At 46.2% G+C, this 17,363-nt stretch overlaps 1 protein-coding gene across 5 annotated transcripts in view; it reads left to right on the forward strand.

Moving 5' to 3' along the window:
• The window catches only part of sona (sol narae), a 49,880-nt gene that overhangs the window by 8,414 nt on the left and 24,103 nt on the right, over positions 1-17,363 (forward strand). For all 5 annotated transcript variants that reach the window (XR_004468701.1, XR_004468703.1, XR_004468702.1 and 2 more), the window contains exons 3-4: positions 5,537-5,977; positions 14,321-14,416. Coding sequence is in view for 2 of the 5 variants with exons in the window: in XM_002138088.4 (XP_002138124.4) it covers positions 5,537-5,977; positions 14,321-14,416 (537 nt within the window). In the remaining 3 variants the exon portion in view is untranslated. The remainder of the gene's footprint in view (positions 1-5,536; positions 5,978-14,320; positions 14,417-17,363) is intronic.

Here is a 17,363-nt window from a genome sequence, read left to right on the forward strand (position 1 = left end):
ACTATGACGAGGCCCTTCAAATGGCAGCCAAGCATGGCCAGGAGGAAGAACAAGCTTCGGCTGCCGAAGCACGGCATACCCTTGCAGCACGATCGTTTCCACTAAAATATCGAATAAATCCGTGGCCCATGTGTACATATCGTATGCCAAATGCAGAAAAAACAAAGACGCTCTCTCAGCCAAATACTGCAAAGCTGACTATTAGTACATATGTTTTCATAAGAATCGTACTCTTGTTATGGCTTTCCCTTACAAGTTCGTGAAGAGTATTCAAACTTATTCAAACTGAAGTAACTTGCCAAGCAAGGCAAAACATGCAAATCACAGCCCGAATATCGGAGCAAAATGCATGAGTCAGCCGCTGTTGCTGCTGCAGATCTTGTTAATGTTTCATGTGCTGTCAGAAACGAGGAAAAAAGTTATGAGAAACCCCATTCCGCCTTCCTCCGTGGCTATCAATGGCCGGCCAAATAAATTAAGCCTTTAATTGTGAAATAAAGAACTGTTTGCGTCGCTTGCTCCATCCAGGGCACGATTCGCTGTGCCTGCTGCAGGATCGTTGCAGTTAGTCTTTATGAGAGTACCCTTGCAGAGGGTATTACGATTGTGATATTTACCACGCACAGAAGGAAGCTTTACCGTACCGAACACTGAGCTTAGAGCTTAGATATTCTGTTGTCTGTCTGTTTCTATGCAAATAAGTCACTAGTCACCACTAACTAATCGGAGCAGCTGGCAAGGGAACCAACAAGGAAAATACATCGCTGATAGTACTATCATACAAATTACTTATGTTTTTAGGTGTATTAGTTGGCTTAGCTCTCAGCTCAGAAAAGCTGCATCGATATCGAAGCGTAGCTACGGATCCGCAAGGATACTAAAAGCTCCAGCTTCTGCAAGGATGTAGCCTTCCTCCTGCGATTCTTTGCTTTTGGTTTGTTTGTTTCCGCTGTCACTGCTTCTTGTCTCAGTCTGCAGTTGTCTGATACTTTTCACGGCTCGAGTTGCGTTTCGGCTTTGGCTTGTCTGTCTCCGTCTCCGTCTCCGTCTGTGTCTGTGTCTGTCCCGTTCTGGGGTCACGTTCTCCCCCACTGTGTACGTGTGTGTGTCTGAGTGGAGGTGGGTGGAATGCCAGGGCATGAGTAATTGCCGACAGATAAAGAGATTATGCAATCGCAAGCGGAACGTCAAATATTCGATTATGAGAGGCAGCTTGAACCGAAATTTGTACAAACAATGAAGTCGATGGAGTTTAAGTTGAATTACTTGCTCTACACAGCGGACACTCTTACGTTCCTTTTCTGTAGCTATAACAGGCCAAGAATACTTATCCAAAAACTCAGCACTCTGTCGATCTGGCCTACGGTACAGTGTGCAGTATATTTGTAGACACAAAATTGCCATCACTTTCAGTGTGCGCTCCCCATCCATGCCGGCGGTGTCGTAACACCCTGAACTTTTCACACTCTGTTGATGTTTGACATAAGCATAAGTCCCGTAACAAGGGGGGGGAAACCCGAAAGTACTGAGCATTTAGCGCCGACAGAAGCAGTTGCTAATTTCCGCCGCATGTCAGCCGTGGCGGCAAGGTCAACACACCCAAGGAAATGGAAAGAAGCGAAGCCCAAGCACACGATCGCAATTTGGTGTATGGTTAACAGTTCCCTCAACCCTCAACCCTCTACCCTCAACCCTGCGCAGTCCTCGGATCCATCTTCAAGCTTTTGCTGTTGCTGTTGCCGTTGCCGTTGCTTTTGAAGTGAATAATTTCTTTGTGTGCGACTATGCGAAAGGTCGAGTGACACTCTTTCGTGCGTCGATCGGTTGTTTGATTGTTTTTCGAGTGGGGGGTTGTTGCTGGTGCTGTGGTGTTGACTTTGACCGGGTAGAAAGAGAGGAAAACCATTGCAACAGGCTTAATGTGGCTTTTACACCAACTCTAGCCGGTGCTGGCTCTGGGGCTGGCGCTGGCTATATGCCATATGCCATAAAAAGTGTATTGGCCTCAGCCAGAGCCAATTTGAAGCACACTTTTTGCGTTAATATGGCGGCTACACCTTTTACTTTGGCTTGACTGTGATTGCACTTGGTCGCCATCGACATCGCCATAACCATCGCCGTCGCGGCGTCATCGTCGTCATGCCGGTTATATGCGAGTATCGCTCTTCGAGTGGTCTGCCGGGCGTATGAGTAATCTCACACAATTTCAGTAATTGCCCGAGTCAGCCATCGCCATCGCCATCGCTTCGACCGCTACAGCCAGCCGTACAAATTACGAACAGCAACATTTTCACAATATCCGTCATTGCACTCGGCAAAAACCGAAAATAAAATCAAACCTATGCCTGGACAAATCGGTGGATAAACAGCGCCTGTCGGTGGCGTTGCCGGTGCCGGTGCCGGTGCCGGTGCCGCTGACTGTGGCATCTACTAAATCGTAAATCGCAGATCGCAAATAGCAACTGAAAAACTGCCAGCTAATCGATTCGGATGACAAGTTGCAGTAGGGTCTGCCACCATTCTGAAGCGGTTGCTTCAGTTATTTTTGAAAATTATAGATTTTATTTGAATTTATTTGAACATGATCATTCGAGTGTATGGGTGTTATGTATGTTAAGTACCTGTAGTGCAGGACTGTACAAAAATCTTCACAGCTCCTTCATTGGTTTCCTCAGGCTCCCCAGGGTTCCCTTTCCAGCTGAGCTCCGTCCCTGGCTCTCTAATCGCCGCGGCTGATCTTGTTCATTGGATGCCGCCTTTTTTGCATAATTCGTAATTGCTGATCGAAGTTTTTCTCTGGCTCATTTGTTTTTAATTGCAATTAATTGGCCACAAGGGCCAGAGCTAAGTGTTGATTGGTGTCTGGGTGTGGTTCCCGTTGCCGTTGCCGGTGCCGTTCCCCAGAGCGGGATTTGCATATCGTTTAGCGAGAGCACTGAAGAATATTGGATAATTCGTTGCAGGTGCAAAACTTTCCACATCTTTTGGTTGTGCTGGCCAAGAGCCCTAGTGTCGAACGGTGCATTCAAGACCAAAGATTGCACTCGACTCGATGCAACAATCACAATCTCACTCGAGTGGCAACGAGTGGCTCAACGCGTCATCGTTTTTGTCTGCTGTTTTCCTTTTCCAAGCTTCAGTTTCACTTTCAATGGGCCAACAACGACGACTTCGCCAGTACCGGCCACAGTTGCTTCATTTGCAGCAGCAGCTGGCTGGCTGGCTGGCTGGCTTGTCTTCGGCTCCTGGCCTCATGTGCGACTGTTGTCTGTGGTCGAAACACGTTCCAAATGAAAGTAAAAACTCTTTGGCATTGTCTGCGTTTGCGTCCCCTGCGTTTGGTTTTCTTCTGGCGTTTGTTCACCTGCCTGCCTTAAATGATGCTTCCAAGTGGAAGCCCACTGCGGAGGTTCGCGTTTCAATTATACAAGAATCATTATGCTGACCGTACCGTTATGGCCAAGAGCAGCGGCATCTCAGCGAACGAGTAGCTGTAGAGTCTTATATCTCGTTTACCTTGTCTGCATCTTCGCTTTTTGTGTCTGCATTCGCCGTCACTTCAGCTCCATTTCTGACTCATTTTGGGCCATTTCGGACAAAATAAATGCAAGAAATTTGGCCAAATTACGGACCGCTTGCAGCCCAGCCAAGAAGTTCGCTGTCTTGGACTTTTGTCATTGCCGGGCCGTGCTGACCGTTTCTTTAAGGAAATATCAGTCCCGCTCTGACCCTGTAACTGATCTGATTATTCGCTGATTGTAGTCGCAGGTGAGATGCAGATTTGGCAGATAAATAAAGCGGCAATTCAGTGGAGATTTGCATAGCTCTGAGCGAGGCTCCATTCGGATTGATTGAGTTGGAATTACGCTATAATCACGTTGGAGCTATCTTCGGTCGTACGGCAGGGGAACTACATATGTATCTATAGGATGATTCGTCTCAGACATGAATGAGTATTCATTTAGCAATAATAATTCAATAATTCTCTCAGATTTCCAACAGAAAGGAGAACTATCCTCTTTCAGAATGAGTGCTCTGTGAATGCCAGAGACAATTCATAGGCAATAACAAATGGCCACAAATTAAAAATCCATTAATAACAATATGAAATAATTTATATTTAATTCATTTCGCAATTTCGGGAACTATTGGAAATATTGAACTATAGATCAAAAATAAGAAGAAACGAGGGGGAACGTCGTGAGTTGCTGCGGACACCGCAACTCTACAGTTATACCCGATACTAAGTCAGTATGGATCTCCTCCGGCAGACGCCGCGAATATTAAACGACACGACAAAGAGTGCGTGCGAGAGAGACGGAAAACTGCAAACTGATTTGTTGCTTTTGGCTATACAATTATCCGCAACCAAATTTGGTTACTCTAGCCTTAATAGTCTCTGAGATTTGTGGATGCCTAAGATTTTCGTCCTTTGCGGGGCGGAAGGGGGTGTGGCGAAATTTTGACACAAAACGGTCAAGGTCCGATATCACAGCAGTGTGGATACAAAATTTGGTTACTCTAGCTCTAAAGGGTTCTGAGATCCTTGAACTCATATTTTGCAATTGGCAAAACCGACCATGAAACCTGTGTGTTAGAGAGAGACAGAGCGAGAAAGAATGAAATTGTTTTCTTGATTCTGGCTATAATAATTATACGATCTGGTTCAGATTTTGCACTCTAGAAGATATAGTCATTCTTCTACGATTTAGTTTTCTCGTATCGACGAAATTGTGGATGCCACAGATTTTCGCCTTCTGTGGGGGGGGAAGTGGGCGGGGCAAAGCTTTGAAATATTCTTGTAGCAGTGACATATCACAGAAGTCTGGATCCAAAACATCGTTGCTCTAGCTCTTATAGTCTTTGAGCACTAGGCGCTTAAGGGGACGGACAGACGGACGGACGGACAGACAGACATGGCTCAATCGACTCGGATATTGATGCTGATCAAGAATATATATACTTTATGGGGTCGGAAACCATTCCTTCTGTACGTTACACCCATCCATTTTCACCACAAATCTAATATACCCCAATACTCATTTTGAGTATCGGGTATAAAAAGTGTACACGCAAGACGGACAAGATTGTTTTTTTTTTTATTAAATTTCTGTTTCTGGCGGTTCGCTTGACTCGGAAATACTTAGATATACTGCGAGCACATAAAGCATGTGTGTGACTTTATGAGAAATCTATCAAACAACGCATTGACCCTGACCCAGTTTTTGAAGACGAATACTCAGAGTATAGCCGAGGCGAGCTCTGGCTCTGGCTCTGGCTTTGGCTTTGGCTTAGTCGTTAATCTCCAGATAGCACTTGAGGGGCGGCCCAATCCAAACACAGGCCGAATAGTCGAATAGCCGAATAAACGCATGAGACCGTTTCAACAACGATCAACAAACACTTGATTATTGCATTGAATTATTGATAATTTTTCAATTAACCATCAAACAATTGCTACAATTTGTTGCCACTGCCCGGGGCACGCATTTTTGTTCACCGAACTCAAGTGTTTTCCTTCTCCTTGTCGTTTCAGCTGCACAAATACATGTCGCCGGAGCAGCTGCAGTCCGTCTTCCACGTGGACAGCCACGACGCTGTGCCCCACTATGAGGTCGTCCAGCTGCTGCACCACGACCACCACCAGCGCCAGCGGCGCAGCATCTCCGACAGCCGTAGGGCGGTCACAGCGCTGCCGCCCCACCACGTGAAAAAGGATCTCAGCAAGAACTCCTATTACAGCGAGCTGAAGCACCAGGCCATGGCCTCGGGGGGCAACCATCTGTCCGGCCTCGATGTCAGCGCCATCCAGTCCCACAACGTCTCCTTCAGCGCCTTCGGACACCGCCTGAACCTCACCCTGCGCCCAACCAAGGGCCTCTTCAAGGACACGCCCCACCAGCTGCGGATGTGGAGCGTGGGCAGCGAGCCCAATGCCACCCACGGCCTCGACCTTCAGGAGATACCCAAGGAGGAGGTGAGTCCGAGTTGCATTTCACTCGAAATCTGGGGTTTTCCCATTTGTTTATTTACGCCCGATCGCTTTCATTGGCTTCCATGCCCCCAATAGCTGGCTTGTTGCACACTTCCCCCTCATACGTATTGTATCTTTGTATCTGTCTTTGTGGCACTTTCATTGATTGCATCACGGCGGGCGGGTAACATAAGAAAATTATCACAGTCACTTTTTGCTTTTGTACGTTTTCTGATTTGCCGATTCGCCATACTTCCGCTTGAGGTAGGCAGATTTTTACTCTGTTGTTTCTTTTGTTTTTCCACTCTTTTTCAAGCTGCGCTTCGTCCAAAGACTTATTTTGTTTTGTTTTGTTTGATTTTCCTTCTCTTCGTTTGCCTCTCTTTTGTTTCTTTGGCACTCGTTGCTTTTATTGCCTGTATCTGTATCTGTAGCTGTACCAGTGCCAGTGCCTGCGCCTGTACCCATACTCGTATCTAATCAAAATTAATTGGCCAAGTGATAAAGAGATTAGACGCAGGCCGCGCTTCTTGTGTCTCTACGAAAACTGTTCAGACCGCAAATGCAATTAAATTTATTTGTTATACGTAATTGTGTGAATGAAAAGTGTACACAAGTTTTATTACAAACAAAATGTTACAAATTATCCGCCTAGGAAATCCGCCTGACTGTATTCCGATTGGCTTTAATCACGTGTGATTTTTGTCCAAGTGTGTTCTAGGAGAATTGAGGAGCTTGAGGAATCAACTTATCAATCAACTCTTATTGAACAGAAGAGGGTATTGTGTACGTAATAGATTTGGATATAAATGACTTCTGAGCAGGTTTCAGTAGGGGGGAACAAATCTCCAGATTAAATTAGATACAGGGTAACTAGACAGGGTATTAATTGGTTGGACAAAGCATGGTTCAGTCGGTTCCAAGAGCCGCGTTAAGGTTCTTTCTGCCGTGAAGGTCCTTGACACGCTTCACGCGAAAGATCTGGATTTCTCTTTCAAACTGTTCCCAACTAAGATCTTTTCAGAAATATATCTGTGTATACATATGTATGTACTTATGGGTAATAGCAGGTGCTTCCACCTACAAGGTGCCATACAAGTCGAATTCGTTCGCAAACATTGGTTTTGAGCCATGAACGTGACTTTCCTGGACTTACGAGTAAAGTTCACTTTCTTTTGGCACCGAAGTACACAGTAATTGTAACACATACTGTAATTGTATTGGAACCCAGTCGTCCATTATTCATGCCAGTGCTGTGGCTGCTGCCTGCTGTGTTGTGGGCGTGTTCCTATGGAGCGCAATCGATACCATTGATCGTACCATTTATTGCCAGTTGGCTTGGAGGGAAAGGGTGGCAGGCGGGGAGAGAGGGCGCAGAGAGAGGAAAGGATAGCACATACAAAATAGTTTTGAATGCAAGACGCAAGACTTCGGAAATGAAAGTGAAATGTCATGTCAGACGACAGCCAAAGCGAAAAAAGAAATGAACCCGCCGACCGAACTCTTGCGGCTGTGGTCTGTTCAGCTTTGGACTTTTTCAAGCTGTTTCAGTTTTCGTACTTTTTGTTGTTTGTGATTTATGTGTGATAATTCAAGTGTTAAGCCTCCGCCGTGAAATGCGGAAAGATTTGTACGATGTTGCTGCCACTTCTTTTTTGGGGATTTGTCTTTGCTTTTAATTAAAACGAATCAAGCTGCAGGAGTATTATTTCAGTATTTGATGCATGTTGGATTGGGCAACCCACGCAAGACCTCTGTTCTCCTCTGAGTATCACTGACTTGGCAATTATTTGTATTTGGGTTTTTTCTTTGCCGTGCTGCACTCAGGCCTCGAACAAATGGCCCCAAGATATAGACCACATAACTACAACAATTTCAATGTTTTCCATGCTGGATTTTTTGGCTCTTTTTTGGTAATGGCGGCACTTTGTCAGAGACCTTCCGAGCACCAGCGAACCGAAAAAATGCCCAAGAAAAACCATTTATTCTAATTTCTGGCATTCTGTTGTGTTTTTTGTCTGTTGGCCATTCATTGCCGGCAAACCGCAAAAGCACACAAAAATAATATAACATTGATATCTGGTCCCAAGAACTGACTCAGTTTCTACTTTATTTTGGTCGGAAACGACCTCCGAGTGAGGAAAATTTTGTGTTTGCAGTTTCTGTTGATCGATTCGCAGTAAAAAGTTAATTGCGAAAAAATAATTGAAGACTTTCCGAGAGCAATCTCTTTTTCACTCGAACTCAAAACCAAGCGATTTCGTGCGGAGAAATGTCTCCTGTTGCAGTGTTATATCGAACGAAATCCACCACTGCCTACCCTACCTTCACCTGGTCCCTCCCACACCCACTTCCACTTCCACTCCCACTTCCACTCCCACTCCCATTCCCCATCTCCCGCATAACGAGCAACGAAGCCAAAAGGCAAACACAAGGCGTTGCCGGGCACTCCCACTGCCGCATTCAATCGATGACTGCGATAGGCCTCGCACAAAGGTCAGCCACAGCCACAGCCACAAAATACCGAAAATAAGGTGGCTTAGATCTCGCTTCCCTTGCCCGGAATGGAAACTGGCAAAAAGGGGAGCGCTCAGTGGAGTAAATGGAGGTAGGAACTGTGCACTAGAAGTTGTGGGAAGAAAATACGTAGGAGAAAGTAGATGGAGAACAGAACCAATAGTGTGGAGTAGGACCCAAAATATGACTGGACCGAAGAAGGAATCCGCTTACCTTGAGATCGCTCAACGAAATCTTCGAAAGGAAGTGCTTACTTCTTACAGCTAAGAGCAGTTTCGAATATAATCAAGTACAAGGGCTTCTTGAATTCCAAATTAAAGTATTCAGCACGAAGACTTCACTTCATCAAGAGATCGAGAGATTGTCTACTTGTTCCCACAGATCAACATCCCTCGCAGCCCAAACCACAGACGGAAGACAATTGATTTGGGCTTACATGACCGCAAGGTACTCAAGGTAGTCGATACCTATCTCTAGGTGGACCCACAGTGGACTGTGCCCCCTTGGCTTCGGTTTGGCAACCTGCCATTGGGCCCAAGAGTCATACTCAGAGTCAGACTCGGGCTCCGACTCGTAGTCGGATTGTATAGCCTTACAATTACCATAAAGTCGGAGCACAAACGAAAGACTTGGGCAACAAACTCGAGCGCTAAAATCGCAAAAGCGATCCCCAATTCTATCCTGCCTCCCCTGGCACCAGACACCCACCACCAGCGAGTCGCAGCGAATCGAAAGCGAACGAGTTGAGGTTTCCAAATGTACTTTTGATGGCTGGCAATGGCAACTACTCGTAGATTAAGTGCATAATTAAAAAAGGCTTGTGTGTGTAAGTTGCTCCTTAATGAAACTGCAAAGGTATTTGTGGCTGCCCCATGCCACAGCTCCTCTGCTGCTGCAGTTGCACTCAACATGCACGAGTATCGTTGTCATTGCAAAACGGTTCCAACTTGTTGTCGGCGGCGCAGAAGCATGATTAATGAGTTGGCCGATTTGGCCGCTGAATGAATTTGAAATTAGCCCACTCTGGAACTCTTTCCCTCATTCTCTTATTCGCTCTCTCTCTCTCTGTCCCTCTCTCTCGCTGTCTCTCTCTGAATGCGCGGGTGATGCAAGTTGCAAAATCAGCAGAAGTGGCAGGGGCAGAAACTGACAAGGAAAGAGAGAGAGGGGATGGCTGCTTGAGCGGGAGGCATGGGTAACTGGCAGAAAAGACTTTGGAGGCTTAGAAAGCAGTTAAGAGCTAACTGCTCTCTCTCTCTCTCTCTCTCTGTCTCTCTGTCTCTACCTCTTTCTCTGTTTGTGCGGCTGCGGCTACAATCGGTTGCATAATGCTGCAAGTTGTTGCTGTGGCCTGACATTTTCCCCTCCTTTCGTTGCTTTTGCGGTTGCTCTTGCTGTTGCTCCTGTTATGCTCATGTCGCAGTTATGTTGTTAGCTCTGCGCGGCTTGTTGCTTCATAGGCAACATCCAGCCTGTTCGCTCCCTTTTGCCTTCCCCATTAGAGGGTTTCAGCCTCATCCAGATATGGGGCTCGTTTGGCGAAAGATCAAAGCGGGATTTTAGGAGGCCTGTTACCCGATTCGCTTGGGCAGTGTGCCAGTGTGGCAGGGACAGACTCCCACAGTCCTCTAGGCATCCAAGAGATCTCAGCTCAGCCAAAGACTCAATGGGATACATAATTGACCGAATAATGGACAAATAATGGGTCGCCCCAGCCTTGGCATTGTATTATATCGGCGTCAAGAGCCGACGCCAAAAAAACAAATAAAGTTTGCCTCGGTGCTGATCTCGAATCGGATATATGTCTGCAGTGCATAATGGTGCGTAATAAACTGGATAACTGCCAAAGCAAATCAGGCAGCCAAACACACACGCATGGCTAAGCTTTGAGGCTCAAATGCGGCCAGTGCGACCAATGCGGCGTATGCGTAACGACGTCAAACAAATCAACAAAAACCGAACGAAAGGGAACAGCAAGCCAGCAAACAGCGAACAGACGGCTTGAGCGGAGAAACGCCTACAAGTCGTCTAATGCGTTAATTGCCAGTTAACTTGGCTAATGGCTCGCGGATTTATGGTATGGTGCGGTGCGGTGCGTAGGGGGCGCCCACATTACCGAAAGCAGATCGGTTTCGGCTCCCGACGAATACGCGTACAGTCGGAAAAGTCTTTCCGCCCTGCGCTTTCATTTCACCTTCCGCAGAGGAAAACAATGGGAAATTAGCGCTGTCTTCGGTTAAGGGCCTGGCACTAATGCCTTAACCTTCTTCTCCGCTTTTCGCCTCGCCACAAGAGTTCAGGGGCTAATTTTCACTTTGCCAAGTTCGCTGCTCCGGGTCATTTGTGTCTTTCTTCTGCCAACTATTGCCAACTAATTTGCATAACAAAATGGCTAAGAGCAAGGCAAAAAAATCGAGTATACTCGAAAGCAGCACTCAGGAAGTGGTTCAGTTTCTGGGCTTTTACTTTCATTTTCAGCTTCAGGCGAGGAGTGTTGGGGCTAGAGGAGCTTAAATTATGTATTTTAAGGATTGGCGCAGAGGAATGAATGCTGTGTGGATCTCTTAAGGACCAATTATATTCGTAGCCGCTAAAATCGGAGTAGTCCACAACCAAGTTGTCGGCTGTGTAAAACAAATTGGTCGTGAATTGGATATCCTTTTCGAGACCCTATAAATGTCCAGTTCTCTATTACAAGCCTATTTATAGCCAACTCGCCAATAAATTGCTGACCTATATCCATCCGTAGGAAGACCACAGAAGTGGGGTGGGGGGGTATTTTTACGACTATGAGTCTGAACGACAAAGAGCCAGCTGCAGAGAGAGAGAGATGTTTGGGCTCTCATAGAAATATGTACATACTCGTACATTCATACATATGAAAACTTTATAGAGTGGGAGATGCTCCAGTGTGCCACAACCATCTGACCACTTTTATTCCAAGGAATTAGAGTAGGTGATTTTTTTTGTCAATAAAGAGCATTCAAACATCAGTCATCATTGGTGAATCACTTCACTTCCATTTGATTCTCCAAGCCGAGGACACCTACTCGCAGCATTCATTCAGAGCTGAGAAAAAACACAATCTCTCATCTATGGGCTTCAATCAGAGTTGAAAGTCTTTCTTTTCTCTTCCGTAACGAGCCACGCAATGAATTATAGGCCTATAGGCAAAACCACTGGCAAAACCCTTGGGATTTTAAATCAACTGAAATGGAAATCAAGTGGGGCGAGAAATTCGGGCCCGCCCAAAGGAAGGAGACATTTCTGCTGGAACCGCCTAATCAGAGCTGAACGATCTACATAATGTCTTGTCGCCATTTTCAATTAAACAAATTTACGCCGCCAAGAATGTCAAAAGAGTAAGTGTGAGTGTAGGTTCGATTCAATTGCAATCGAAACGAAGTAGAAAAGTTGAAAAAACCAAACAGAAAAACGCGCGACAGCCAACAGTTCACAATTTGCAAGTCAACTAATTAAAATTGCAGTCGCGAGAGAACAAAATAAGTCAAAATGAGAACAGCAATTGTCAGCACACATGCGGCACACAGCTGGGCAAAGGAAATTGGTCCATGCAAAGTCGAGAGTCAAGAGCAATAAGTGGTGGACTGACAGTTCATAAATATGGCCAAAACACTTGGCCAGGCTCCAAAGAGTTGACAACTCGAGCTGCTTTTTGGTCTCCGGCATCGGCATCGGCACCGGCTCCGACTCGGAATCGGACTCGGATTCGGATTCATGGCAGCCGAAATACGTGAGTCTTGTACAATATGCCACACGTCTACGAGTCGAGTGTATGCGGCGTGGGGGTCGCCACTTGCCACTTGTTGCTTTGAACTTATTTTCCACAAGGTCGTCGTGTCCAACTAGAAAATAGCCAGCATTTGCTGGGCAGCAACAACAAATTAAGCCATAACTGCTTGCTGCACATGAATTTGTTGTTGCCGCTGCGTGTCCACACGCTTTGGCGGTCACTTAACAAGTGCCACGCCCCGTTCTGGACAGCTCAGTAATTCGATCGAAGCGATAAATAATTGCCGCACTCGAGCGCATTTCGGGGAAGGCAATAGCGGAATGAATTGAATTCTGGCTACTGGGTCCGAAGGATAAGTGATAAGAAAGAAGACAGGTTGCCTCTTCGCGAAATGTAGCGATGCCTCAATCTCTCCCTCAACACTCCCCCTCCTCATGCGGCAGAGCCTTTATCTGGAGGCGCCCTGGGCCGATAATTCGAATGAGAGATCATCTAGGTACATACGAGTATTAGCGTATCTGAAATAGTTCTGAGGTGTGAGTTACCTCTGGCAAACAAGCGTGTAGATTAATCTGAGTATTTCTTATGCTCGACAGCTCCCATCAGGCGATAGCCACTGCCGCTGCCGCTGCCAAAGGCCACTGGCCAATGGCTCTGACTCTGACATTAACTTTTATTTCGATTTTGGCACTTGACTTACTTTTCCATATGCATTTGCTGCATTTGCTGCATTTTCTGCTCCATTCAGGCGGCATACGGCGATTAGTAACTGTACTATGCTGCTCTATGCTGAGGGGGCAGTTATGATTTATGTCTGTAATTTGATAGAGTGCCGGCAAGACAAGTTTATGGGGGACCTATGGCGAGTCTGAGTCTGAGTCTGAAACTGAGTCCAATGCCAAATGCTGATGCCGATGTCAAGTGTCAGATTACATTTATTTCGATATTTATTAGAGAACTCAACTGAATGGAACCGACCTGGAACTGGCCCGGCTACGCAGCGGCAATTCATTTAATTAGTTTGGCCGGAGCGCGACTAAAGATAAACCATCGCAATCAAAATTTATGCTAATACTAGACTAATATCCCTGGGGTATGCGCGTTCGACCAGCGATCGACTTGAATGGCAAGCGCACAAAAAAAGAAAACACAGAACTTCGATGTCAAAGGATTGGAAAAAACATTTGCAGAATCGAAACCAGAGCAGTTGGCCAAATGTCAAAAGCTTAGGCTTTAAGCCCGGCCAGCAGCGCCGTTTTCATGGTCAGTCCGGACTCTAGACTCTGCAACGGCACACACGGCGTATGAGTGACGTGCATGCTGAGGCGTCACATTTTCTGACCACTGGCATTAATCAAAGCTCGGCTAACTGCTGCTCCGGCTGCTGCTGCTACCGCTGCCTACCCCACGCTCCTCGCCAGTTCCCCGTTCCTCCTGCTCACTCTCTTTCTCTCCGTGCCCGGCCAGAGCTGCATTTAATTAAATTTAGCCGCTAACCACGCGTTTTGTCTTGGTCAGCGCCGCTCTGGTCGGCGGCCAACAAACCATACATTTGTTATACGAAAACCCAAAACGAAAACTGCTTTAAGTTTTTCGTTGCGGCCACCTGTGGCAGTCTGGGTCTGAGTGCACAGATTGGTATGCCAGGAATGGCGAGACCTTCAAAAAACTGTTCAAATATCTTAGGCGAGAGTTTACGAATAATAGACTAATCATATTTTTTTACGCTGGAAAGACCTCTTCTTTGAGGAGAAATAAAATGAAATTTATCCGATGCGATGGAAATCTCCCACTAATGAAAATGAACAGGACCGACACACACAAGGCAGTCCTCTTGAGGGAGGCCACTTGAGGAAAAGGAGAGATTGCCTGACCGGCCAAAAGGTTTGCTAGGCATACATGAGGTGTCACTTGTTGGGATGGGCGAGCGATCAAGTCTTAGCTCGTAATTAGTCATGTCAGTTCTGAAGTTGAAAATAACATCAGTTCGAAGTTAAAACTCCACTCGGTGAAATCAACACCCATTATTTTCACCAAAATGGTATTCATCATACTGTTTCTCTCTTGTTTTGTAGCACCACAAAGACGAGATTGGTGAAGTGTTCCAGGATGAGCGAAACATGGCAGCGATCTTGATGCGGCGCCACATGGAAACGGGCGACTTGATAATGGTAAGTGTTCTATAAGTGGTCTCTAATCAACAGCCCCCACCCTCCCCAACACGCCCCACAAGGTCACACCGCCAGTACGCCGATCCGATCGAGAGACGTGCCGCAGGAATTTCAATTAGCGCAGGCCATTAGGCTTGTTCTTAAGTTGTTCTTGATTCTGCTTTCGATTTGGTTTCGATTCTGTTCTTGTGCTCGTGGGCTCTATTCTGGTCGCACTCGTACTTGTACGTGCTTGTGCTGCTACGTACTTGTTTCTGTTATGACAGACGGCCATTGTTGTGGTCACTTTTGGAGCTGCACTGGGGTCTTGGGACGACTGGCGGGTACCTAGGAATCGCACATCTAAGAGGTGGCATTGGATGGTAGATCATAAGCACTGAAGAACCAAACTCCATCGGACATGCTTTATTGGTTCCTTGCTCGCGTATTTATTACTACAGATGTACGTATGTACATCCAAATAATCAATTCATTTGAAATTTCTTCAAAAATTTGCCGGGCCGGCTGCAGTCAACCCTTCCCCCCAGCCAAATACACCCGTTTTTTCTAGGAAAGAACTGCTGCTGTTGCTGTCGTCGCGCACCTTGAACCCATTTAACAAGAGTGAAAATTGCGATGGCGTATGGGCGATAAGGCCAAGATATATTACACCATAAATGCTCATGTTTCTGAATGAGAACAATCGCATAAATGTGCCGATAGAGTCACAGAATATCAATCTCGACTATATTTTAAATGAATGGTCTCCGACTCCGTCCCCGCCCCCGCCTGATCGGCAATAATTGTTCCTGGCTGAAACGGCTGAAGGTCAGCGTAATATAATTCCCATCGCTGAGAGACATTGTCTTTTATTTTATAGTCCCATTTGTATACCTCATTTTTCCAGTGCTTCTGCTGACGTTCTTTTATGAGAGAATTGGCAATTAACATTTAACCCGAGCGATCAGCACAAGCTCTGGCATAGAGGAAGTGGGCCTTAATCGCCGGCCTTTGTGTAGGGGATGTTTTCCTTTATGCGAGGGCGAGAGAACGGATCCATTCCATTTCGGTTATGTGAACCGAAAGAAACCTTTTGAGGCTCCCTGCACGGACAATTGCACAACTGAATGTCACAATTCAAGCAAATTAATACTCAGACGAACAAACGGGCAGCAAATCATAAAATGACCAACAAATAATTTGACAGACAATAAGGTCAATAGACAACAATCATCGCCAAGCGTCTTCGGGCTTCCCCTTTGCCTTCGCACAGATTTTTCGTTGACTCCATTTCTTTGACTTTTTGGCTTCGACAGCGTCTGCTTGGATTTCAATTTGTTAAACAAAAGCTGGGTAGGAAAAAAATGTATTTTTGATAATAATTACAGACAGCTAATAAAAGGTCAAACAGCAACTTCTGGCCCGGTCCGACTTGACCGACTTGTTATGGCCAAGTGCGCCAGCCAGATCAGGTTGAAGCCGCTGTTGGCGCTGGCGCTGCCGCTGCCGCAGCACTGACTGACACACAGAAAAATTCATAAATAATATGTAGAAAATACACAAGCACTCATGTGAGCATGAAAAATGCCTGCTCGCTGACATTTCGAGGTGCAAAAGCCGGTGAAAATGTTTCGCAATTGGCCAAAATGCAGAAAACGCAGCTGGGTCTGGGGTCTGGGGTCTGTGTCAGCAGCTGCTGGCCACCGGCCGCCGGCGGCTAGCCGCTAGCCGCTGTCCGAGCCCGAGCCCGAGCCCGAGCCCCAGCCGGAGCCATAGCCAGAGTCAGACGCCGTCTTCCGGCTTTGATGTGACCTTAAACGGACGGGCCTCAAAACTATCGAGATGCCGTTACCGGCTTGTAATTAACGAGAAACCGTCAGAAGATGTCTTAGGCAGCGACAATTGCGTAATACTTCTGCTTGTTCGATCGTTTGTTCGTTTGTTGGACTACTATTCAAACAATGCCGACAAATAAACTTGCTGCTGCGCAGTGCTGCCCCATTCACTCACCTACGTTTATGGCCATTTAATTAGGCCCGCCGCAAGAGACTTCGTCCAAAAAATGTGCGTCTTACTTAAGGAAATTGTTACCACAGACCAAACTCAAACTCAAACTCAAACTCAACAGAAGTATTTAAAATATTTTGCGCAAGGCGTTTCAAAATTGGGCACAGATTCTGGAACTCCAGAATATACTTGTGCACCTTAATGAACGAGAGGTTCGAGTATAGTTAATCTATCAATTGTGCATCAATCGCAGCCACTGTACGAAAGACTTCAGACACGAACTTGCCTTCAGCGCATTGCAAAGCATTTTCACTGAACACTTCAAATCTCCTACAGTAGTTTTACACGCCCTTGTTGTTGTTGAAACTAACCGAAAGGTACTCGAATTTGATATCGGAAGGAGGTCTGGAGGGAAGGTACAGCAGCCAAAAGTAGACTGAACCTATGAAGAGACCAAGATCGGGCTGAAGACAGCCTCAGATTCTTTCGAGCTTCGGTCAAAACGGTTCCCACAATACGGGACTGTAAACGATGCATCCTCCAACCGAAGGTATTCCATCATCTTGATGGATGTGCAGTGTAGTCTCTGCTGTGTGTGGGAAAAGAGACCCGAAAATAAAACTCGAATTTGATTTATACATATACATGCCAGAAGTTGAAGGTCGCCGCGAATGCCCTTAGCTGACCTGGACTTGAACATCAGCATGATTCAACTCGATTCACTTGCCGCATCCATTAGCTGAGCCACCCACTGCCAGTCGAGGTAACGTGGCCAATTTTGACCTAATCAATGCTGACATTGACTCAAAATCCCCGAAGAGTGTGGCACCACGAAAACAAAAGAGAAACACTTACAGGCGAATATTGCCCGTAGTATCATGGTCAATTATACACGGGTACAGCGGAGTCCCCAAATGGCTTGTAACGAAAAACTGATGACAATTACTTCGGGGGCATGGTT

The sequence above is a fragment of the Drosophila pseudoobscura genome, chromosome 3 (assembly GCF_009870125.1).
Source record: "Drosophila pseudoobscura strain MV-25-SWS-2005 chromosome 3, UCI_Dpse_MV25, whole genome shotgun sequence".
Classification (NCBI taxonomy): Eukaryota; Metazoa; Arthropoda; class Insecta; order Diptera; family Drosophilidae; genus Drosophila; species Drosophila pseudoobscura.